The sequence below is a fragment of the Erythrolamprus reginae genome, chromosome Z (assembly GCF_031021105.1).
Source record: "Erythrolamprus reginae isolate rEryReg1 chromosome Z, rEryReg1.hap1, whole genome shotgun sequence".
NCBI lineage: Eukaryota > Metazoa > Chordata > Lepidosauria > Squamata > Dipsadidae > Erythrolamprus > Erythrolamprus reginae.
The window spans coordinates 142,956,123-142,981,470 of record NC_091963.1 but is presented as its reverse complement, the minus strand read 5'-3'; the positions used below and the strand labels follow the sequence as shown (position 1 = coordinate 142,981,470).

The 25,348-nt window shown below is 43.2% G+C and overlaps 1 protein-coding gene across 5 annotated transcripts in view; it reads left to right on the top strand.

Annotated features, from left to right (window-relative positions):
* Positions 1-25,348, top strand: part of ARHGEF15 (Rho guanine nucleotide exchange factor 15) — an 86,241-nt gene that overhangs the window by 34,245 nt on the left and 26,648 nt on the right. For 3 of the 5 annotated variants that reach the window (XM_070728043.1, XM_070728042.1, XM_070728045.1), the window contains exons 2-4: positions 16,625-17,061; positions 18,883-19,722; positions 23,478-23,538. In XM_070728043.1, coding sequence (XP_070584144.1) covers positions 16,668-17,061; positions 18,883-19,722; positions 23,478-23,538 — 1,295 coding nt within the window. In that variant the 5' untranslated portion in view covers positions 16,625-16,667. Of the gene's footprint in view, positions 1-2,370; positions 2,470-4,301; positions 4,370-16,624; positions 17,062-18,882; positions 19,723-23,477; positions 23,539-25,348 lie in introns of those variants that run through there. The other 2 variants (XM_070728040.1, XM_070728041.1) reach the window with 2 other exon arrangements.

The window sequence follows — 25,348 nt, the reverse complement described above, 5'->3', positions numbered from 1 at the left end:
TTTTTTCTTCTGCTTCAGAATCATGCCTGATTCTGATACCCATGCACACACAGGAGCTAAGATTCCTGATTTTCTTCTTTCCGGTCTCTTTTGCTTTTTAAAATTTATTTTTCCTTTTCTCCGACAGTGGGAGAATATTCTAAATTAAACATTGCTATTTCCTGATTCAGGAAAGACGCATTTCCTGTCTTTTATCAGAAAGGGATTGAAGGCTGAGAATTCCTGAAGTGGTCTGCGTGGGATTAGCCCTCCACTCCTGTTTTTTAGGGAGGAAGAATCAGCACAGCCCTGACTTTTATTGATGGGGTGAGCATTTGATTGTGAGAGAAAGGAATAAAAATGGGTGGAGACAATGGGTGGAAACTAAACAAGGAGCGAAGTAACTTGGAACTAAGGAGAAATTTCCTGACAGTCAGAATGGTTGATCAGTGGAACATCTTGCCTTCAGAAGTTGTGAATGCCCCAACACTGGAAGTTTTTAAGCAGATGTTGGATAACTATCTGTCTGAAATAGTGTAGGGTTTCCTGCCTAAGCAGGGGGGGTTGGACTAGAAGACCTCCAAGGTCCCTTCCAACTCTGTTATTATTGGTGTTGTTGTTTGAAACATAGATTGAAACATAGAAGATTGATGGCAGAAAAAGACCTCATGGTCTACCTAGTCTGCCCTTATACTATTTATTGAATTTTATCTTAGGATGGATATACAATAATCCCTCACTACTTCACGGTTAATCTTTCACGGATTCGCTACTTCACGGGTTTTCAAAGGGGGCTTAAATCCATTAAAAAAATTAAATCCATTAAAAATTTTATAATTTTTTTCTACAGTACTACTGTACTCTATTAAAGAAACTGGTAGGATATCACATGTAGTTCCAGCTGAGAAACATTATAGAATGACTGTTTAATGCAAAGGGTGGGTTTTAAAAGTCCAAATACTCGTTAAATACATTAAAAAATATCTTTCCTCTACTTCACGGAAATTAGTTTTTCACAGGTGGTCTTGGAACACATCCCCAGTGAAAAATGAGGGATCACTGTATGTTTATCGCAAGCATGTTTAATTAAATTCGGTTACTGTGGATTTACCGACCACGTCTGCTGGAAGTTTGTTCCAAGCATCTGTAATATTTGACCCTTCAAATGTGAAGTTTTGGAATTTATTCTGTTAAGATTTGGCATGTCTGTCCAAAGGAAACCTGGTGTTTTTTTAGTTGTGAAACATTTCTTCAAAAAAAATATTTTTTATACACTTATTACTTTAACACATTTTTAATTGATTTTACTTAAAATACAGAAAAGATACCTTAACAAAAAATGTACACAGGTAGACAGCAAAGCAAAGTAGAAATTAACATATACATATACAGTATATACACATGCATGCTCAAAACTGGAACCAGTTTTGGTTGCCATGATGTAAAACAGATATTGGGACCGTAGAAAGAGTGTAAGGAAGAGCAAAAAAGATTATTAGGGGACTGAAGGCTAAAATATATACAGAACAGTTGCTGGTATGTTTATTGAAAAGAAGGACTAGGGGAGACATCATCATTATCATCCTCATGATCATCATACTCATAACAACAGCAACAACAACAACAACAACAATAACAACAGAGTTGGAAGATACCTTGGAGGTCTTCTAGTCCAACCCCCTGGTTAGGCAGGAATCCCTACACTACTTCAGACAGATGGTTAGCCAACATCTTCCAAAAAACTTATAGTATTAGAATATTCACAACTTCTGGAGGCAAGCTGTTCCACTGGTTAATTGTTCTAACTGTCAGGAAATTTCTCCTTAATTCTAAGTTACTGCTCTCCTTATTCTTTTTCCACCCATTGCTTCTTGCTCTACCCCCGGGTGTTTTGGAGAATAGGTTGACTCCCTCTTCTTTGTGGCAACCTCTGAGATATTGGAACACTGCTATCATGTCCTTCTTTTCATTAAACTAGACATACCAGTTCCTGCCACCCTTCTTCATGTATTTTAGCCTCCAGTCCCCTAATCATCTTTGTTGTTTTTCTCTGTACTCTTTCTAGAGTCTCAACATCCTTTTTGCATTGTGGCAACTAAAACTGAAAGCAGTATTCCAAGTGTGATCTTACCAAGGCCTTATAAAGTGGTATTGACACTTCACGTAATCCTGATTCCATCCCTTTGTTAATGCAGCCTAGAATTGTGTTGGCTTTTTTGGCAGCTGCTGCACACTGCTGGCTTACATTTAAATGATTGTCCACTAAGGATTCCAAGATCTCACAGTTACTACTGTGGAGCAATGTACCACATATACTGTACCTGTGCATTTTGTTTTTCTTGCCTAAATGTAGAACTTTGCTGTTTTCACAATTGAATTTCATTTTGTTAGATAGCGCCCAAGATTCCCGTTGGTCAAGATCCTTCTGTACATGATAGCAGTCTTCCAATATCTCAGGGGCTGTCACAAAGAAGACGGAGTCAAGCAGAGGTTGGTTCCTACCAGTTATAACCAATTCTTTAGAACTGTTAGTGGTGACATCATGGAGCTGGTTCTGTCAGTACTGGTCCGTGGGCGCTGCCATCTTGTTTTTGGCTTCTGCACATGTGCAGAAGCTAATTTTTGGTTCTGCGCATGCGCCCAAGCCAAATTTTCAGCACTGTGCATGCACGCTTGTGCAAGAGATGTGCACACACCCATACAGCATATAATGTGCGCACAGCCATCCGACACAGGAAGAAGCAAGCCAGTGGCGAGGTAAGTTAGAACCCACTCCTAGAGTCAAGCTCTTCTCCAATGCATCTGAGGGTAGGATAAAAAGCAATAAGTTGAAACTAATCAAGGAGAGAAGCAATTTAGAACTAAGGAGATATTTCCTGACAACGAGAACAATTAATCAGTGGGACAACTTGCCTCCAGAAGTTGTGAATGCTCTAACACTGGAAGTTTTTAAGAAGAGATTGTACAACTATTTCTCAGAAATGGTACAGGGTTTCTGGCCTAGGCAGGAGTTGGAATAGAAGACCTCTAAGGTCCCTTCATCCCTTCCAGTTTTTTCTATTCTATTCTATTCTATTCTATTCCATTCCACTCCACTCCACTCCACCCCCTTTACTATTCTCTACTCTACTGTACTCTATTCTACACACAAACAAACACACACATATATAAATCCTTGACCTACAACACAGAGAGAGAGAGAGAGGTCTTGGCATAAGATTTATAGAATCTTGGCAACATTTTGACAAGGTCCCACTTGTCATCTTCATGCGGTGTTTTCGGCTTCATGGTAAGGTGAACAAAATGTGCCATCTTTCTATAAATATTGGTGTGTGGGTAGTGCTGGTTTAATTGCTGTAAGCAGGTTGGTTGGCTGTATTGTAACACCTTGAGTAGTTGATGCAGTTGATGTTTGCAGATTAGGAATGACATCCTGAGTGGTTGTTGCAGTTGATGTTTACAGATTAGTTGGCTGTTGTGTAATGTATGCCTTTGGTGCGACATCCCGGGTTTTGGTTTAGCTCCAAGTTTTGTGGTCTGGCTATGTGTTTATGGAATGTGTTAGTTTGCTTTGTGGGGGGTGTCGGAGGAGGGTGCAGCAGTTGGAGATGCAGCCATGGTTAGCTACAACCGTTCGTTTAGTGACCATTTGAAGTTACAACAGCACTAATAATGTAAATTATGTCCTGTCCTGGGATTGTGCGATCGCCATTTGTAACTTTCCTAGCTGGCTTCTAAACAGCAATAGGAAAAGCCAGGTTCATTTAATAACTGACCAATTCACTTAACTGCAGTGATTCACTGAACAACTGTGGCAGGAACATTGTAAAATGGGGCAAAACTCTGGAATTTTGGTCAATTGTGACTGTAAGTTTAGCATTAACTTTATATTGAAAATAGTACTGTAATTCCAATATTGCAATAGAGTAAAAACTCAAGACATTGAACTAGACTTGAAAATAAGAGAAAACCAATCAGTTATGAGGAAGTACACACACACACACGGAAAAAGAGGGGGGAGGAACGTGCAAAAACGAACACTGGATATTTAGTCACACCAAACTAAATAAAAGGGAGAACATAAAATAACGTTCAGCCCAGGTCATACACTTATGAATCAGTATGCCTCAGCAAAAGAATTTGGCAACAATCTGTGTCATATTTTTTATAAACTTCAGTTTATTAAAAGTGAAATACGAGTCAGAAGGACTTCCAGGAAGGAGCTTAAAAGTGAGAGAGCATATACCTTTATGGCTTTCCTCTATAGAAATTGCATAACAATCTTACATGGCTTTGCAACTGGATTGCTTCATTCCTTACAGGGTTCTTGGAATATTTGTTAATTTGCTGATAGTACCTGTTTTGGCTTTCTCACCTGTTTAATGAAAAGGTCAGTGGAAATTACGTTTAATAAAACCCTAGCTGCTTTGCTGGGATCGTGTGGGTATAGGTTTAAAATAATAAATTAATGAAATGTTTTTCAAGCCATTTATTATGGGGTTCTTGCAGCAATCTAGGGCAGCGTTTTTCCAGCTCAGCAACTTTCAACTCCCTCAAGCCGGTATGGCATAAACCATATACTTGGAAGGATTCTTAGCATTTATTATTAGTAGCATACAGATTGGTTAGCCTGACTACTACATCAAAAAAACTAAAATATAGAATCTAATTCCAGGGTAAAATAGATAAATGAAAATGAAAAAAATAATTAAATTCATCCTGTGTGTGGTAAATACAAGAATTCACATTCAGAAAAATACATGACCTTGGAAGATAACCTGATATGTTTTATATATATATACAGTATATATATGTATGTACAGTGGTGATTCAACCTAAGAACGCCTCTGTTTACAAACTTTTCTAGATAAGAACCGGTATTCAAGATTTTTTTTGCATCTTCCTAAGAACCCTTTTCCACTTACAAACCCGATCCTCCAAAACAGTAACCGGAAAAAGCAGGGAGAAGCCTCCGTGGGGCCTGTCTAGGAATCTCCTGGAAGGAAACAGGCCGGAAAAGGTGGGGAGAAGACTCTGTGGGCAGTGTTCCTTCTAATTTTTTGAAGGGGTGGGCGGAAAGGTATAATGTCTGAGCGGCAGTCCTTTCGGGACTGGGCGGCACAGAAATAATAAATAAATAAATAAACAAACAAACAAACAAATAACCCACCCTGTTTTGCCTCAGAGAATTTCAAAATAAAATACTGTACTGTGTGTCTATAACAGTGAGCTCATAATAGGGCAACTCTATCAATATCAAAATGCCACTTAAATAGTTGAGCTACTTTCAAACTAGATTTTGATTTTCTTTCTCTCTTCCTTACTCCCATTCTTTTTCTTTTTCTTTTCCTTCCTCTCTTTTTTCTATCTGTTTCTCTCTCTTCCTCTCTTCCTCTCTCTCTCCTTCCCTCTCACTCTTTCCCTCTCGGCTTCTGGGCAGGTTTGGAAAACTCTGAGTTGATGATGATTTTTAAGTGAGCGATTGCTCACTGCTCAGCTTAGAGGGAACTATGTCTGTGGGGCCTCTCTAGGAATCTCCTGGGAAGAAACAGGGCCTCCATTATTTGCTTTTTACATTGATTCTTATGGGGAAACTTTTCTAAATTAAGAACCTGGTCATGGAACAAATTAAGTTCGTAAGTAGAGGTACCACTGTATGTATATGTCGGGCGGATTCTGGATCATTTTTCTGTGGGTTTGCTCAGGGTCACCCCAGCAATCAAAAATTAACTTCTGCGCAGAAGTAAAATCCAAGTTGGTGGTACCTGCAGATTGGCACAGACAGAACCAGCTCTGTGATGTCATCACCGATTTACGAATGGTTCTAAAGCAGTGTTTCCCAACCTTGGCAACTTGAATATATCTGGACTTCAACTTCCAGAATTCCCCAGCCAGCATTCGCTGGCTGTGGAATTTTGGGAGTTGAAGTCCAAATATCTTCAAGTTGCCAAGGTTGGGAAACACTGTCTCTAAAGAACTGGTTAGACCCGGTAGGAACCCACCTCTGGTATATGTACATATCTAACGGCTTCTTAGTTCTACTGCCTTCATTATAAACCTAGCAGTTTTTAAGACAAATATTAAAGCCCAGGAAGAGATAGCAGAACTGTGGTTCACATTCTGGTGGACTGTTTCTTTCAAGCTGAAATGTTAAATATCAAAGCCTTAATGGGGCAAAGAGTTGACAGTGAAAACAGAATATTTATTTGTATCCCATCTTTTTTGTTTTATGAATAACTCAAAGCAGTGAACATACTGGGGGGGAAGAGTGAGGGAGGAACGGGAGAGAGAGCGAGAGAGCGAGGGGGGAATGGGAGAGTGGAAGGGGGAGAGAGAGAAGGGGGCGTGCATAAGTGCACCAGTGTGCCTTCTGTCCCCTGTCCAATTGTCTCTCCTTATCTCATTTATCTTTCCTTCCTTCCTAATATGTTCACCTATACTTTTATATCTTTTCTTCTATTCTTTTCTTTACTTATATTATTACATATCTTTCTCTTCAATGTGTATTATGTATTGGACTAAATAAATGAATGAATGAATGAATGAATGAATGAATAAATAAATAAATAAATGCCGGACTTGAATTCATAGTCTCATGGTTTGATAGCTTGGTACCTTAACCTTTATTAGACCAAACTGGCTCTGTAATAAAGATGATAAATAACTTTATTACTATTAATCACCGACTTTAAAAACCTGAATTTCTGCACGCTTTCCAAACTGCTCCAAACGGCTTTGCCAATTGCACCAGAGCAGGGGTGTTATTGAGGGCTGTAACAGGCCAGCACGTACATGTATGTTGGAGCCAGTAATGGGCAGCCAAAATTTTTACTGCCATACTGAGGGTGTGGTTTATTTTGTGGGTGTGGCTTAATGGTTATGTGACTGGGTGGGAGTGGCTTGCCGACCATGTGACCAGCTGGGAGTGGCTTGAACGATCATCATCGTTCAAGTGAACTGTTAAGTCCTCGACTTACAACTTTTACCAGTGTCGCTCCCTGGGGTGACAATTTGCTTCGCGTTTCCCGCAATCTCCTTCCTGGGTCGCCCCCTTGCCTCAGGCGGGATAGCTAGACGGACGGGTGCTGCCAGAAGCATAAATGCTGCCAGCGCCACTTCCAACCAAGCCTTCTGCTTGCACCTCAGGCGGGAGGTGGCCACGTGAGTCTGGAGGGGAGCTGGGCAGGAGAGAGGGAAGCTCGTCCGAGGCCAGGAAGGAGGAAAGAGGAAAAAAGCAAGGAGCGCAGACGCAGCAGCAGCAGGGGAAAAAAGGCGAGCGCAGCCAACCAGTAATCCAGGAAGTGACAGCCGCCAATCAGCTGGAGCTGCGCACGCATCTTCATTTCCACTGGTGGAACTGTGTTCCACCCTGTCCTGCCTGCTGCCCACCCCTGGTTGGAGCTGAGCTAGGGCAACAGCTCATGTGCCAGCAGATGTGGCTTCGCATGCCATAGGTTCGCCATCACTGGGATAGCTCCTCTGCAAATTAAAAGGAAGAAAACAAAACTGAAAAAAAAAATTTGGAAAGCTGAGTCTGTCTTTCACTGTCATCGCCTCCCCACAAGGATTTGGACTGTGAATTCTGCAGATTCTGAGGCCTTGCTGAGCAACTACATATAAACAAAAGGCACGAATCCCAGCGACCGGTTATGTCCCACAGAGTTTGACTTCTCCGGGTCCCGTCGACTAAACAATGTCATTTGGCGGGACCCAGGAGAAGAGCCTTCTTTGTGGTGGCCCCGACCCTCTGGAACCAGCTCCCCCCAGATATCAGAGTTGCCCCCACCCTTCTTGCCTTTCGCAAGCTCTTTAAAACCCACCTCTGTCGTCAGGCATGGGGGAATTGAAATTTTTTCCCTTCCCCCTAGGCTTATAGAATTTATACATGGTATGCTTGTTTGTATGATTGGTCTCTTAAATTGGGGTTTTTTAGATTATTTTTTAATTTGGATTTGTTACATTGTTTTCTTTATTGTTGTTAGCCGCCCCGAGTCTTCAGAGAGGGGCGGCATACAAATCTAACATACAAACAAACAAACAAACAAACAAATAAAAAAACCCTTCAGAATAATCAGGGTTTTGTTTTTTTTCATTTCCCACACATTAAAAATGACAGGCAGAAATTCAGCCCGACAGTTCCCGTTGCAGAGATTTCAGGTTGGATGGGAAAAGAGCTCTTTGCTTGGTTAACAACCCCCCCCCAAAAAAAACAGCTGTTAAGGAAGCCATTCCTCATTTGGAAATCTCAAGGTAACACTTGGGTGGGCGGCTGGTTAATAGGGAAGGTCACCATGGCAACCTTGATACTTCGCCGATGCTCCTATTTCCAACTCTATTACTTCTCCGAGCAGATCCTGGCAGATAAATAAAGCTGATGACGCCTTGCAATAGGCAGAGGATCGTTTTAGCTTCTCTTTCGTGTTCCAGCCCCTGGAGAGGGTCTTGCGGCTCACTTTTAGTGTCCCAAAAGAGCCTCTCTTCCTAAAAGCTTCATTCCACTCCGTGCGGGGTTTTTTAGGGGGTTATTGCTCTTCCGCCTTCAAAATGGAGGTATGGTGGCAGAAAGCATGTCCTTCACTCAGTTTTGCATTCTCATTTTCTCCCACCGTGTCTGGATGGGGAGAAATACAGTGGTACCTCTTCTTACGAATACCTCTACTAACTAACTTTTCAAGATACGAACCCGGCGTTTGAGATTTTTTTGCCTCTTCTTCCGAACTATTTTCACCTTACGAACCCAAGCCACCGCCACTGGGATGCCCTGCCTCTAGACTTTTGTTGTCGGCCGAAGCTCTGGGATTCCCCTGAGCCTCCCCTCGCTGGGAATTCCCACCTCCAGACGTCCGTTGCCAACCGAAGTGCCCATTCTTGCGTTGCTGGGATTCCCCTGAGCTTCCCCTTGCTGGGAAACCCCACCTCTGGACTTCTGTTGTCAGCCGAAGCGCCCGTTCTTGCATTGCTGGGATTCTCCTGAGGGTCCCCTCTTTGGGATTCCCTTCAATGGTACCTCTTCTTACAAACTTAATTCATTCTGTGACCAGGTTCGTAAGTAGAAAAGTTCGCAAGAAGAAGCAATTTTCCCCATAAGAATTAATGTAAAAGCAAAGAATGCATGCACTCGTCATCTTCAGGCTGGTGCTTTTGGCTTTGTTTGCCCCAGCACAAGAGTGGGACCTTGCTGAAATGTCTCCAGGAATCTCTGAAACTTACATGGGAAGAACCCCGAATATGCCAAGACCTTCATACCTGTACCTGTGAAAATCTACGAAAACATATATATGTGTGTCCTCAGAGAGAGGCGGCATACAAATCAAATCAAATCAAATCAAAGCAAACCAAATGAATGAATGAATGAATAAATAAATAAATAAATATGCACATATGCATACATACACTGCTCAAAAAAATAAAGGGAATACTTAAAACAGCCCAATGTAACTCCAAGTAAATCAAACTTCTGTGAAATCAAACTGTCCACTTAGGAAGCAACACTGATTGACAATCAACTCTACATGCTGTTGTGCACATTCAACTTTGTGCAGAAGAAAGTATTCAATGAGAATATTTCATTCATTCAGATCTAGGATGTGTTCTTTCAATGTTCACTTTATTTTTTTTGAGCAGCGTATATTCCCCAAGGAAGGAATGGAAAGATAGTAACTTTTAAAATGATTTATTTATTTATATCCTGACTTTTATTATTTTCACAAACAGCTCAAGGCAGCAGACATATTCAATAGGCTTTCCTGCTCCTATTTTTACTGTCATGGGCTCCAAAAACATCCCTGTGAGGTGGATGGGGCTGAGAGAGAACGACAGGCCTAGGGTCTGGAAAATGATCTTCCGGCGCATGTATGCGCACCAGATGTTTTTAATGGATTTAATGGATTTAAGCCCCTTTTGAAAACCCGTGAAGTAGCGAATCTGCAAAAGATGAACCGCGAAGTAGCAAGGGATTACTGTACAACAATTATACTTTCTTCAAATATATGTTATATATGTTCTGTTTGGGAATGCTGTGAAACGAGACGTCTCCTACATCTTACTTTCGGGGGATGCCTTATATTAGGCAATTCTACGAAACCTCTCCTATGTCTTACTTTCAGCGGTGACTTATTTTCGGGGAAACAGGGTAGTGGAAGACATGTGCGCTCACCACTCACAGAAATAGAGTTGTGTGTGTGCGTGTATGCCTACCATTCACACATAACTCACCCCTGGTGTTGGGTCGCCAAGCTGGAAAGTTTGGGATCGTTAATCTACAGTTCGAGATGGGATTTGGCCGTCACACTGAGGAGAGGATACTATACCTTATTTATATGCCATGTGAAATCCTTTTCAGGATTGTCCATTGCTGGCATGGTAGTTCAAAGCCTGGGTGAATGCCCTTATTTAAGACACTTTTTTGGGAGGGTGGGGTGGGGTTTATAAAATTTTCTTTATTTTTCTTCGAACGTACAGTAAAACAACATGAGCAGTAAAAAACATGAAATCAATGAGTAAAATAATTAATGATATTTCTTTGGTACGTTAAACATTCAGAGGGGAAAAAAAGCTAATAATGCTTTTAATATGTAAATTTTATCCTCTTCTTTGCTAAGTTAAATAAAATTAACTACACTTGAAATACATTTGGCGGGCCCCAGGGGAAGAGCCTTCTCTGTGGCAGCCCCGGCCCTCTGGAATCAACTCCCCCCAGAGATTAGAACTGCCCCCACCCTCCTTGTCTTTCACAAATTACTCTAGACCCACCTATATCCGCCAGGCATGGGGGAACTGAGACACCCTCCCCCAGGCTTTTATATTTTATGTTTGGTATGTATGTGTTGTATGGTTTTAATTGCTGGGGTTTTATATATGTTTTATTTTTAATATTAGATTTGTTTCACTGTTATATTGTTTCTATTATTGTTGTGAGCCGCCCCGAGTCTTCGGAGAGGGGCGGCATACAAATCAAATCAAAGAATAAATAAATAAACAAATAAACAAACAAACAAACAAACAAAAAAATAAAAAAATAAACTAGAACAATTTTAGAATTACAAAAATAAAGTAAAATAACAATAATTTTTTGTGTCCCTCCAGAGAGTTACTCCACTTTTTAAATCAGTAAACCGAAGTGAATGGTCCTACAGAATTTATACACGGGACAGTTTTTATTTGAGGGGCCGCCAGTTGCTGAACAGTAACCTCAGCTTCCCTTCCCCACAGCCTGCTTAATCTTTGCCTCCCTTGTTCTATTTCTTGACCCAGTCTTCAGACACTAATCCTGAATTTCTCCACCCCCATGGCAGGCCCAAAAATATCTCTCCCCCCCATCCCCGGCAGCTGACGTCCCCCAACTGTCTGCTGTGGGAGCAACTGTCTTGTATTAATTCTTGTATCCTTCTCGGCCCCATCGAACAGACACGTTGCCAGCGCCCCCCCGCCCCCCCCCGAGAGCGCCCCCTCTCGCTTACAAGTAAGTGCGAGTCCTGTTTTAAGAGGCATCTGGTGGGTCGGACAGGGAGGAACGATTTTTGCATCTAATTTTAGGAGGTTGGAAAGGTGCCTGCTGGTGTTGAAAAAATCCCCGTCCCACGCTGGAGCCGAATGGACAGGCCGGGCGGGAATTCATCTGTGGGGTGGGAGGAAGAGGGTGGAACCAAGGGAGGTAGGGGGGAGAGGAGAGCGCGGCATTGTTTTTACAGCCCCACCCAGAGAAATTGTTTTATTTAGTGCTTGTGAAAGGCACTTAGGCCTGATATCCTAAGCAACTGGAAACCAAGTCTGTTTCAAGATTGGAGATTTTCTTATTTTAAGCGATACACGACTTACAGCCACGATACAGCACCAAATTTCTGTTGCTAACTGAGACATTTGTAAAGTGAATTTTGCTCCATTTTACGACCTTTCTTGCCACTGTTGTGAAGTGAACGGCTCAAAGGTGGTAATCACTTTTCCAACCAAATGTGAGGATGCGCGCATGCTTGTTTAGTTCATGTGCACGCATGCGCTTTGATCGCATGCGGGGCTTGCACGCATGCACAGAGCTTCAAAATGTGCCTACATAGAATTGTGTAGTATGGGGGCGGGTGGGTGAGCCCATCCGCAGGTTGCCACTACCAGTTTGCCTGAGCCGGTCTGAACTATTGCAGTTGTTAAATTGGCAACATGGTTATTTATGTGAATCGGGTTTCACCCTAGGCCATTTATGGGGAACCTTTTTTTGCTCAGGTACCAAAAGGGCCTGCGCACATATGATAGCCCGTGTGAGTGCCCCCACACCCATAATGCGATGCCCTCCCCCCGTACATGCATTCACACCCACTCTGGCGCTGGTGAGACCACATTTGGAGTACTGTGTTCAGTTCTGGAGACCTCGGCTACAAAAAGATATTGACAAAATTGAACGGGTCCAAAGACGGGCTACAAGAATGGTGGAAGGTCTTAAGCATAAAACGTATCAGGAAAGACTTAATGAACTCAATCTGTATAGTCTGGAGGACAGAAGGAAAAGGGGGGACATGATCGAAACATTTAAATATGTTAAAGGGTTAAATAAGGTTCAGGAGGGAAGTGTTTTTAATAGGAAGGTGAACACAAGAACAAGGAGACACAATCTGAAGTTAGTTGGGGGAATGATCAAAGGCAACCTGAGAAAATATTATTTTACTGAAAGAGTAGTAGATCCTTGGAACAAACTTCCAGCAGACGTGGTTGGTAAATCCACAGTAACTGAATTTAAACATGCCTGGGATAAACATAGATCCATCCTAAGATAAAATACAGGAAATAGTATAAGGGCAGACTAGATGGACCATGAGGTCTTTTTCTGCCGTCAGTCTTCTATGTTTCTATGTTTCTATGCTCTCTCCTTTGCATGCGTGCAGGCCTCACTGAAGCCTTCGAACATCCGGTAGGCCTATTGGGACGTTTTCTGTCTTCCCCAGGCTTCAGGAGGCTTTCCTGCAGCCTTGGAAGTGTGAAAAACAGCCCTACGGGCCTATTGGAAGTTCATTTATGGACTTCCGGTAGGCCTGTTGGGCCCATTTTTCTTCATCCACAGCCTTTCCTGAAGGCCTGTGAACATGTGTGCGGGGGTGGGTGGGTGCGGGAATTGTGTGCATGCATATGGGGATGGCATTGCATTGTGAATATGGGCACGCGTGCGCATGCTATGACATATGTGCGCATCCTTTTGGCATTTGAGCCAAAAAAGGTTCGCCATCATTGCATTAGGCCAGTGTTTCCCAACCTTGGCAACTTGAAGATATCTGGACTTCAACTCCCAGAGTTCCCCAGTCAGTGAATGCTGGCTGGGGAATTCTGGGAGTTGAAGTCCAGATATCTTCAAGTTGCCAAGGTTGGGAAACACTGCATTAGGCTGTCAAATTCAACAACAGTTTTAGGCCTAGAGGCTGCCTTACCATCTATGCTCCCTCCATTTGCGTGGGAAATCAGTTAGATGTAGTCAGACAGGTTAGTTATTTGCATCCCGTAATATCATCCATGTTCATTAAAATGAGGTCTGATGTCACAAGCGACAGGAACTGAAAGGCAAAAGGTTATTTGGAGTTTACAAAAGAGATAAAGAAACATCATATTTGTACTAACAATCTTTTTCTTATCTGGGGCTAGTCTCCAGCTTGTTTATCAGTTCAGGAATGTTTTAAAAGCTAATAAACCTGAACATTATTTTAAAAGGGAGAAAATAAATCAAATTAAAATACAAATTATTATTAACATTATTAACTCCTTGGCCTGCACTGGCTGTCAATCGGTTTCCGGTCACAATTCAAAGTGTTGGTAATGACCTTTAAAGCCCTGCATGACATTGGGCCAGAATACATCCGGAACCGCCTTCTACCGCACGAATCCCAGCGGCCAATAAGGTCCCACAGAGTTGGCCTTCTCCGGGTCCCGTCGACCAAACAATATCGTTTGGCAGGCCCCAGGGGAAGAGCCTTCTCTGTGGCAGCCCCAGCCCTCTGGAATCAACTCCCCCCAGAGATTAGAACGGCCCCCACCCTCCTTGTCTTTCGCAAATTACTCAAGACCCACCTTGATCGCCAGGCATGGGGGAGTTAAGATATTCCTTCCCCCTAGGCCATTACAAGTTATGCATGGTATGTTTGTGTGTATGTTTGGTTTTTTATAATAAGGGTTTTTAGTTGTTTTATTAATTGGATTGTTACATGCTGTTTTTATCATTGTTGTTAGCCGCCCCGAGTCTGCGGAGAGGGGCGGCATACTAATCCAATTAATAATAATAATGATAATGATAATGATAATAATAATGATAATGACATTACAAAACCCTAGTCATTTGCCCCTCGGCACCAGGCCTTTAATTTTTCCTGATAGGTTTCCTTGAGGGCTAGAAACCTGAAGGTTGTTTTTCAAAAGGTCCTCTGCAGCAGGTGGTGTTCATTCCAGAGCATGGTTTACTTTTCATGGTTTGCTTCCCAGTTTCTTGCCTAGGCTTTGACCAGGCTGAACACAGTTTCTCCCAGCTGGATGGGTGTGTGAGAGCCGCACCCTGGGAAAATCTGACAGGAGGCGAGAGAGCCGGCTAACTAGAGGGCAGGACGTGCTGCCAAAAAGCAGGGCAGAAATAAATGAGATTGGAGAAGTACATTCCAAGAGAGCAATCGGAAGGATTGTGCACGGGCGAATCCTGTCAGGGCCTTGCAGATGGATTAACCCTTTTTGAAATCCTGTTTGCAACTAGCCTTTGCAAGAAATTTGGCCCAGCAGATTGTATTGTATTGTATTGTATTGTATTGTATTGCATTGCATTTATTTTATTTTATTTTATTTTATTTTATTTTATTTTATTTTATTTATTTTAGTTTGTTTGTTTGTTTGTTTGTTTGTTTGTTTATTTATTTATTCCAATACACAGTGAGGGTTTTAGTGGGTATATATCTATATACACATAGTAAAATACATGATGAAGGTTATAGAAGAGATACTCATAGTAAAATATATCTAAGAAATAATAGAAAAGAAGATAAAGTAATAGAACATATCAATGAAAGAATAGAAGAAGAAATATAGGAATAGAAGAAAGGTATAGGAGATATAGGAGAGCAATAGGACAGGGGATGGAAGGCACTCCAGTGCATTTGGACTCGCCCCTTACTGACCTCTTAGGAATCTGGATAGGTCAACCGTAGATAATCTAAGGGTAAAGTGTTGGGGGTTTGGGGAAGACACTATGGAGTCCGGTAATGAGTTCCACGCTTCGACAACTCGGTTACTGAAGTCATATTTTTTACAGTCAAGTTTGGAGCGGTTAATATGAAGTTTAAATCTGTTGTGTGCTCTTGTGTTGTTGTGGTTGAAGCTGAAGTAGTCGCCGACAGGCAGGACGTTGCAGCATATGATCTTGTGGGCAATACTTAGATCTTGTTTAAGGCGTCTTAGTTCTAGGCTTTCTAGGCCCAGGATTGAAAGTCTAGTCTCGTAGGGTATTCTATTTCGAGTGGAGGAGTGAAGGGCTCTTCTGGTGAAGTATCTTTGGACATTTTCAAGGGTGTTAATGCCTGAGATGCGATATGGGTTCCAAAGAGATGCAACCTAAAGCACAGCTAAGTATTGTACCGAAACTGGAAACAGCTCTAGGTTCAGGTCCATCCTAAAATGTGCAAACTCTGACTTTGGGCCAATCTCTCCCTCCCTTCCCACCCTTCCTGCCTCACATGATTGTTGTTCTGAGAAAAATAAGTGGAGATACAGGTAGTCCTGAACTATTCATTTAATGAATGTAGTTACAACCTCACTGAAAAAGCTGGTGTCTGATCAGTCCTCACAGTTTTGTGACCGTTGTGGCATCCCCAGGGCCACGTGACCAAATTTGGGCACCTGGCAACTGGCACGTATTTAATGATCATGTGTTTTCACCATTCATAACCTTCCCAGTTGATTCCAACAAACTAGGTTAATGGAGGAATGCCAGATCCGCTTAACAACTGCATAATTCAGTTAACGGAGTCAATGATTCGCTTAACAACTCTGGGAAAAAATTGTAAAATGAAGCACAACGCACTTATTTATTTATTTTATTTTATTTTATTTATTTATTGAATTTGTATGCCGCCCCTCTCCAGAGACTCGGGGTGGCTAACAGCAATAACAAGACAGTGTACAATAGTAATCCAATACTAAAAACGATTAAAAACCCCTTAATATAAAAACCAAACATACATACAGACATACCATGCATAAAATTGTAAAGGCCTAAGGGGAAAGAGTATCTCAATTCCCCCATGCCTGGCGGCAGAGGTGGGTTTTAAGTAGCTTACGAAAGGCAAGGAGGGTGGGGGCAATTCTAATCTCTGGGGGGAGTTGGTTCCAGAGGGCTGGGGCCGCCACAGAGAAGGCTCTTCCCCTGGGTCCCGCCAAGTGGCATTGTTTAGTTGACGGGACCCGGGTTGCTGGGATTCGTGCAGCTTAACTTAACAGCTGCCTTGCTTTACTAATAGAAACTTTGGGCTCCATTGTAGTCATAACTCGAGGACTCCCTGAATCGATGTAATGGGAACATTACAATGAACTTTACCATCTGAAATGGCATAAAATAGCGCCTCCCTCCCTTCCGGCCCAGCACATAAATTCAATTAATGGTACAGTATTTCCATTTTCTCTTCTTCCCCTGCAGGAAATGAAACCACAGGGGAGTCATCCCAGGTGATCTTCCTGGAATGAAGATGTCCTCCTTAGACCCCCTGCCTCCCGCCACGCCTCCCTCTCAGAAACCCACTCGCATTATCAAGCCTCGTCCGCCCACAAGGCCACGTCCTTACCTGCCCCCCAGGCCGGACACCACCAAGCTGATCCAGGCCCCTACCCCTTCTTTGCCTCTGGAGAAGGACAGGCGCTCTCCGGCCACTGAACACCTGGGAGACCCACACCAGTCTTTGCACAAGCTGCGGAAATCAGGCGCTGTTCGCAAAATCGTGGTGCACTTCGATCAAACACGTCTTTCCCAGAAAGAGGAAGCCGAAAAAGTCGTCCAATTGCCGCCTTCCAGCTGCCAGCAGGATGAAAATAAGGAAGAAAAAGCCATTGGAGAAAAAGAAAGCCAGGATCAGTTGGGTAAGTGGGCAGGTTTTAACTTGGGTTCGAGAAAGTAGATTTTGCTATGATGCTTTGGATGGCTCCATGTAGGTCTCTGGACAGCATTATTGGAACTGCATTCCTCCCAGATCAGGGGTCGGCAAAGCTGACTCTTCTATGGCATGATTGGCTCAGGAATTCTGGGAGTTGAAGTCCACATGTCAACAAGAGCCATCTTTGCCTTCCCCGGTCCTAGATCTTTCCCAAAGTCATAGCTTTCATACCAGAGGTGGGTTTCAGCAGGTTCTGACCAGTTCGGGAGAACTGGTAGAAATTTTAAGTAGTCTGGAGAACTGGTAAATATCACTTTTGACTGGCCTTCCCCAGACTCTAGGATGGACCTAGATTCCTCTCCAATTTCCTCATTGTCTGCTACTAGCTTCACTGGCCACTGGCAGGCCATAACAGGAATGTCCTTAGGCCAGGGGAAGGCAAAGTTGGCTCTTCTATGACGTGTGGACTTCAACTCCCAGAATTCCTGAGCTGGCATGATTGGCTCAGGAATTCTGGGAGTTGAAGTCCACAAGTCATAGAAGAGCCAACTTTGCCTTCCCCTGCCTTAAGCCAATCACACAGGAAACTGAGTTCTAGTCCCGCCCTATGCACAGAGGCTGGCTGGTTGACTTTGGACCAATCACTACGAGGCTGGGAATTCTAGTCCTGGCTTAGATATGAAAGTCAGCTGGGTGACCTTAGGTCTGCCCCCAGGAGTTTGTGAGTTCTAGTCCCACTCTAGGCACAAAAGCCAGCTGGGTAACTTTGGCCTAGTCATCTCTTTGTCTTAACCCAATTCACCTCATAGAAACATAGAAACATAGAAGACTGACGGCAGGAAAAGACCTCATGGTCCATCTAGTCTGCCCTTATACTATTTTCTGTATTTTATCTTACAATGGATATATGTTTATCCCAGGCATGTTTAAATTCAGTTACTGTGGATTTACCAACTACGTCTGCTGGAAGTTTGTTCCAAGGATCTACTACTCTTTCAGTAAAGTAATATTTTCTCATGTTGCTTTTGATCTTTCCCCCAACTAACTTCAGATTGTGTCCCCTTGTTCTTGTGTTTACTTTCCTATTAAAAACACTTCCCTCCTGAACCTTATTTAACCCTTTGACATATTTAAAAGTTTCGATCATGTCCCCCCTTTTCCTTCTGTCCTCCAGACTATACAGATTGAGTTCATGAAGTCTTTCCTGATACGTTTTATGCTTAAGACCTTCCACCATTCTTGTAGCCCGTCTTTGGACCCGTTCAATTTTGTCAATATCTTTTTGTAGGTGAGGTCTCCAGAACTGAACACAGTATTCCAAATGTGGTCTCACCAGCGCTCTATATAAGGGGATCACAATCTCCCACTTCCTGCTTGTTATACCTCTAGCTATGCAGCCAAGCATCCTACTTGCTTTTCCTACTGCCCGACCACACTGCTCACCCATTTTGAGACCGTCAGAAATCACTACCCTTAAATCCTTCTCTTCTGAAGTTTTTGCTAACACAGAACTGCCAATGCAATACTCAGATTGAGGATTCCTTTTCCCCAAGTGCATTATTTTACGTTTGGAAACATTAACCTGCAGTTTCCATTGCTTTGACCATTTATCTAGTAAAGCTAAATCATTTACCATATTACAGACCCCTCCAGGAATATCAACCCATAGGGTTGTAGTTGTGAGGAAAATAGGAGGAGGAAAGTGTGTTGGATAGATTTGCTACCTTGAGTTATTTGTAAAAGCAGTAAGGAAGGGGGAATGAATAAATAAAAGAAATAAACATTCTCTTTCTTTGCTTTCTCTCAGATCCTTGTAAGGAAACCGAGCCATCTGCATTACTGGAGGTGGAGCAAAACGGGCTAGATTTTCCCGTTCCCTGTCTGTCCGGCTGCCCCTGTATTTGCCATCAACAGAACCCGGGCATGGTCTTGGTTTGGGTCCCTGAAACATCCTGGCTGCAGGATACTGAGAATGGGCAGGCTTCGGACCCATCATCCTCTGCTGACGAAGGGGGAGCCTCCTTCCATAAAACCCTGGGAATCACTGCCTCTCCTGCCCAGCTTTCCTCTGCCACAGCAGCCAGGATTCCAAAATGTCGCCGCTCGTCCCGAAGCAAAAAGCCCCTTGACTTCCCGCCATCCACCAACGGGCACCCCGAAGGAGGCGTGGTGCTAACAAGCTACCGTTCCACTGCCGAGCCCCTTCCTCTACGCTGCCCCCCGTTGATGCCCAAGCCGCCCCGTCGCAACAAAGGGGGTGGCTCGGTCTCTCTGGATGGCGAGCTCCCACCTCCGGCCATCCCACCCAAAGCCCCCATGAAACCGCCTCGCAGCTCCTTGGTTCCCGCATCTCGCCGGAGTTCCCTCCAATACCCGCTTGAGATGAACCACGTTCCTGGCCGGGTCTCGCCGTTTGCTGCTGGGGAAGGCTTTCTCATTTTGCCTCCCCCCACCCAGCCACCCCCACCTCCCCCAACTTCCCAGACCCCTCCGCCCCTCCCCATTTCTCAGACTCGCTCCCACATGTGCACAGCCCCCCCTCCGCCCTCCCAGCCCCCACCCGTGCTGCATCAGGGCCTGCCTCCCCCGCCAACTCAGCCGCCTCCGCCTCTGGAAGCTTCTTCTCTGGATAACAGCCCTTGTCAAGGTATCTTTTGCATTCTCTTGGGGTGAAACAGTATCTCCCAACTTCAACTGCTTGAAATTTGCACTTCAACTCCCAGAATTCCCCCAACCAGGTTGCTGGCTGTGGAATTCTGGGAGTCGAAGTCCAGATATTTTAACATAATTGAAACTGAGAAACTTCGTCGTAACTAATTGTAGAATACTGGGAATTGAAGTCCATATATCTTAATGTAGTTTATTTATTTGTTTGCTTGTTTGTTTGTTTGAAGATAGACTTAGAAGTGAACATGGACATGAACAAAGGAAGTGAATACAAATAACATAGAAACACAATACAAATAACATTGAAACATTGATGGCAAAAAAAGACCTCATGGTCTATCTAATCTGCCCTTATACTATTTCCTGTATTTTATCTCAGGATGGATCTATGTTTATACCAGGCATGTTTAAATTCAGTTACTGTGGATTTACCAACCATGTCTACTGGAAGTTTGTTCCAAGATCTACTACTCTTTCAGTAAAATAATATTTTCTCACGTTGCTTCTGATCTTTCCCCCAACTGACCTCAGATCGTGACTCCTTGTTCTTGTGTTCACTTTCCTATTAAAAACACTTCCCTCCTGAACCTTATTTAACCCGTTAACATATTTAAATGTTTCGATCATGTCCCCCTTTCCCTTTGTCCTCCAGACTATACACGTTGAGTTCATAAACTCTTTCCTGATAAGTTTTATGCGTAAGATCTTCCACCATAAATTGTATTTATTTATAATAAATACAAATAAATAAAAGTTAAAATTGTGAAATTTTGGGGTAGCTGATTGTGGAATTCCACACATCTTAACGTAGTTGAAACAAATCTTGTGGTAGCTGACTTGGAATCCTGGGAGCTGAAGTCCATCTTAATGCAGTTGAAACTGAGAAACTTTGTCGTAATTGATTGTGGAATTTTGACAAAAGAAGTCTAGGCTTCTTAATATACTTGAGATTGCAAAATTTTGTGGGTCCTGATTGTGGAATTCTGAAAATTGTAGTCCACTAAAATTTAACATAGTTGAAAGTGAAAAACTTCATTGAAAGGACAGGCAAGAGGGATATTTTTACCCGCTTTCAAGTTTTTCCTTAGGGAAAGACAGGGCTGAAATTCAAATGTTTTCTCTACCGGTTCTGTGGGCATGGCTTAGTGGGTGTAGCAGAGGAAGGATACTGCAAAATCCCCATTCCTTCTCTACTCCTGAGTAGTGTTGGGTGAACCCGACAGTGTTCGGTTTCGGTGAGTTCGGGCGAACTTCACGCAAAGTTCGGCCGAACCCGAACACTCCGTGACGTCAAAGCTCCATCCCCGGAATCCCATCGTTTTTTATTTTTATGGATTTTTTACTTTTATTTATTTTTATTTTTACGAAAAAGGACGCCGCAGCGGCGCCACAAGCAAAGGGAGGTCCTTTCATGTAAATTTTTTTTTTATTATTTTTACATGAAAGGATGCCCCAGCCATGCTGCAAGCAAAAGGAGCTGGGGAATCCCACGAAGGGATTCCGGGGGCGGAGCTTTGACATCACATATACCGGCAGGTTGCTAAGCATGCCAAGGTGATCACTTCCTGGATTCCATCCTCCCTCCTTTATTCTAGTGCCGCCACCGGAATCCAGGAAGTGATCACCTTGGCATGCTTAGCAACCTGCCGGTATACATGACATCCAAGCTCCGTCCCAGGAATCCCTTCGTGGGATTCCCCAGCTCCTTTTGTGCCTCTCGACCAGCCCACAGCTCCCCGGTGTTCGCCTTCCTCCGCCGCCACTGGCCCCCGGCTCCTCGTCCTCTTCTCAGCAGATGACAGCCGGGCGGTGGAGCTTCACGGTGCTCGGCACGAATGCCGAACCGGAACACGAATTCTTTTAAAAATTCAGTTTTGGGGTCGTCATGCTGAACACCGCAAAGTTTGGTACGAACCCGAACTGTGCAAGTTCGGTTCGCCCAACACTACTCCTGAGGGAAGAATATTACAAAATCTTCATTCCCACCTCACTCTGGGGCCTGCCAGCTGATTCTCTGAACTACTCAAAATTTCCACTACTGGTTCCGTGAACTATTCAAAATTTCTGCTACCGGTTCTCCAGAACCTGTCAGAACCTGCTGAATCTCACCCCCTGCTAAGTGGCTGCTTAGTGGGGCTGGATCCAAAATCAGAGGGGGCATTTTTTGGCTGGGGAGGGCAAGAGACCTTTCAGTTCAAAAGGTACAAAGTTTGAAACTCCCCCCCCCCAAATGTGGCAGCTCAGTTTTTTTACTTGGAAGGCTTTCAAGTCTCCCCAAATATTTCATTTCTCTCTCCGTAGCCTGTTGTGCACTAGAAAATAAAAATATGTTTTGAGTCAAAATATTTGACTGACATATTGTTAAAAGGGCAAAGGTCTTGTTTTCTAGACTTTCTGGAAAGTTTCACTATCTCCGAGATTGGAGAGGGATACTCTCTGTTCCTTCTCTTATTGGTAATGAAGCTTGGCTCATTTACTTCGAGTTGCACATAGTCCTCGACTTACGACCATATTGGAGCCTGTCACTTATGGTCACAAGTCCAGTTTTAAGAAAAAAAAGAAAACCCATTGCAAAATGGGATCATATAATCCAAAGCGAATTGGAGTGCACATTCACATGTGCCTGCCCTCAAAAACATGCTTAAAAACAGGGTAAGAGGCCGGGGCCAACTGCGACTTCTGCTACCAGTTCGGGTGAACTGGGCTGAATACTATCTCTGAAATGACAACGAGACACTGCAAATAGCTTTCAAAACAAGCCAGTTGCTGAACACACAAACTACATTTACATGCTGGGAAGGAAGGGGGCAGCTATTGGAACTTCAGAAATGGGCCATAAGTACCTCTTGGGAAGCACGTGTTTAATTCCAATGGCTGTACGCAGTCGGTTGCAAGTAGAGAACTCCGCGTGTTTAATTCAGACTTCCTTAATCTGATGCATTCCAGAAGTGTTACAGCGCAGCTCCCACCCTCCTCATTCCAAGCCGAAAACCTGGCCAGATTGATTGATTGATTTGATTTGATTTTATATTTTATTTTTTACTTTACTTTACTTTACTTTACTTTACTTTACTTTACTTTACTTTACTTTACTTTACTTTACTTTACTTTACTTTACTTTACTTTACTTTACTTTACTTTACTTTACTTTACTTTACTTTACTTTACTTTACTTTACTTTACTTTACTTTACTTTACTTTACTTTACTTTACTTTACTTTACTTTATTAGATTTCTATGCCGTCCTTCTCAAGGTGACGACGTACAACATTATAAATGCAACAATATATGTAAAGAAATCTAAATTATTTTTAAAAAAATTATACAAAATTACTAAAAGTTGTAGAAACCCCTCCCCCCCCCAATTTACAGTCATGCACATTCATCCAATTCAATCATTCATAATATCTCATCAACTATCGGCCCCATGCCTGCCAGCAGAGGTGGGTCTTTCAGAGCTTTATGAAAGACCAGGAGGGAAGAGGTGGCATGTATCTCCGGGGGGAGTTGGTCCTAGGTGGCCGGGGCCGCCACAGAGAAGGCTCTACACCTAGGCCCTGCCAGCTAATATTGTTTAGTCGACAGGACCTGGAGAAGGCTGACGTGTTACAGCAGTGCTTACGTCTTGCCCCAGTGCCCATAATCGGTGTTTGTTCTGTGCTATAAACTTAAATGTCCTTTTCTGTTACACCAATCCTGGTGCTTCACTCATGAGGTAAATCTCTCCTTCTACAGGTGGCTGTGAAACTGAAGAGAGCTGTTTCAGCGAGTCGGAGACAGACAAGTCAGACAACAGGTGTGTGTTCATTCCCTGAAATTCTGAAGGGAGAGATTTACTTGGGTGTGTAAACCAGGTGTCAGTTTGAGCAACATAATACAGCTACAGTGATACCTCTACCTAAGAATGCCTCTACTTACGAACTTTTCTAGATAAGAACCAGGTGTTCAAGATTTTTTTGCCTCTTCCCAAGAACCATTTCCCACTTACAAACCCGAACCTCCGAAACTGTAACCGGAAAAGGCAGGGTGAAGCCTCTCTAAGAATCTTCTGGGAGGAAACAGGGCCAGAAAAGGCGGGGAGAAGCCTCTCTGGGGCCTCTCTAGGAATCTCCTGGGATGAAACAGGGCCAGAAAAGGCAGGGCGAAGCCTCTCTGGGGCCTCTCTAGGAATCTCCTGGGAGGAAACAGGGCTGGAAAAGGCAGGGAGAAGCCTCCGTGGGGCCTTTCTAGGAATCTTCTGGGAGGAAACAGGGCCAGAAAAGGCGGAGAGAAGCCTCTCTGGGGCCTCTCTAGGAATCTCCTGGGATGAAACAGGGCCAGAAAAGGCAGGGAGGAGCCTCTGTGGGGCCTCTCTAGGAATCTCCTGGGAGGAAACAGGGCCAGAAAAGGCGGGGCGAAGCCTCCGTGGGGCCTTTCTAGGAATCTTCTGGGAGGAAACAGGGCCTCCACCCTCCTTATGGTTTCCCCAATTGCATGCATTATTTGCTTTTACATTGATTCCTACGGGAAAAATTGCTTCCTCTTACAAACTTTTTTACTTAAGAACCTGGTTACGGAACGAATTAAGTTTGTAAGTAGAGGTGCCACTGTACTGTGTTTCTCTGAAAATAAGACCCCGTCGTAATTTTTTTGAACCCCGAAATAGTTGCTTGGCCTTATTTTTTGGGAGGTCTTATTATTTGGGGGGCACATGGAGTAAGACGGGGCTTCTCTTTCCGTCTTATTTGATTTCCAGCTCTGTCTCCCTAACCCTAACCAGAGGAAATGGCGGGAACTGGCTGCGCATGAGTTCAATTCTTATCAATAAGAATTGATTAGAAAAACAACTACATACTGTTAAATTTATGTTTTACTCGTATCAAATGGAAACATAGTTACAAGTATTAAAATATTTCTCTTTAAACAATAACAAAGAGTAAACGAAAGATATACGGTGCTACTTAAAGGTTGTGTAACAATGATAGTCAACATAGTAGTTGACTCTGTTCTTTTTCCTCTTCTTTCCTTCCCCTCCTTTTTTCTTTTCTCTCTTCTATTCTTTTTTCTCTCAACTCTTATTGTCTTTAATTCTTTCCTTCTCTTATCTTTTTTTTCTCTTCCCTTTTTTGTTTTACCTGTCCTTATATTTGGACTATTTTGCTTGGTTTTGACTACTTTGCTTGTTGGTTTTTTTTATATTTTTATATTTGGTGTGTGGTAGGTTTGGATATGCCAAACCTACCACACACCCCTCCCCCCTGGAGACTCTCTGGAAACTAAAAATCCCCTCCCAGAGCTTCTGTATGAGCCAAAAATCAGATGGCCGGCACACACGTGCACATTGGAGCTGAGCTAGGACAACAGCTTGCATGCCAGCAGATATGGTTCCACGTGCCACCTGTGGCACCCATGCCATAGGTTCGTCATCACTGCTTTAAAGGAAAGTCAATGGGGAAACCAGCGGGAAATTGGAAGTCACACCTCTGCCAGTGCCTTTTTGCCCGCCCGTGGTTTTCCTGTCATTCTTACCCTTAATTCCTGTGTGGTTTAAAATTTGGCAAATGTGTGTCTGCTTCATTGCTATAATGATAATAATAATAATAATAATAATAATAATAATAATAATA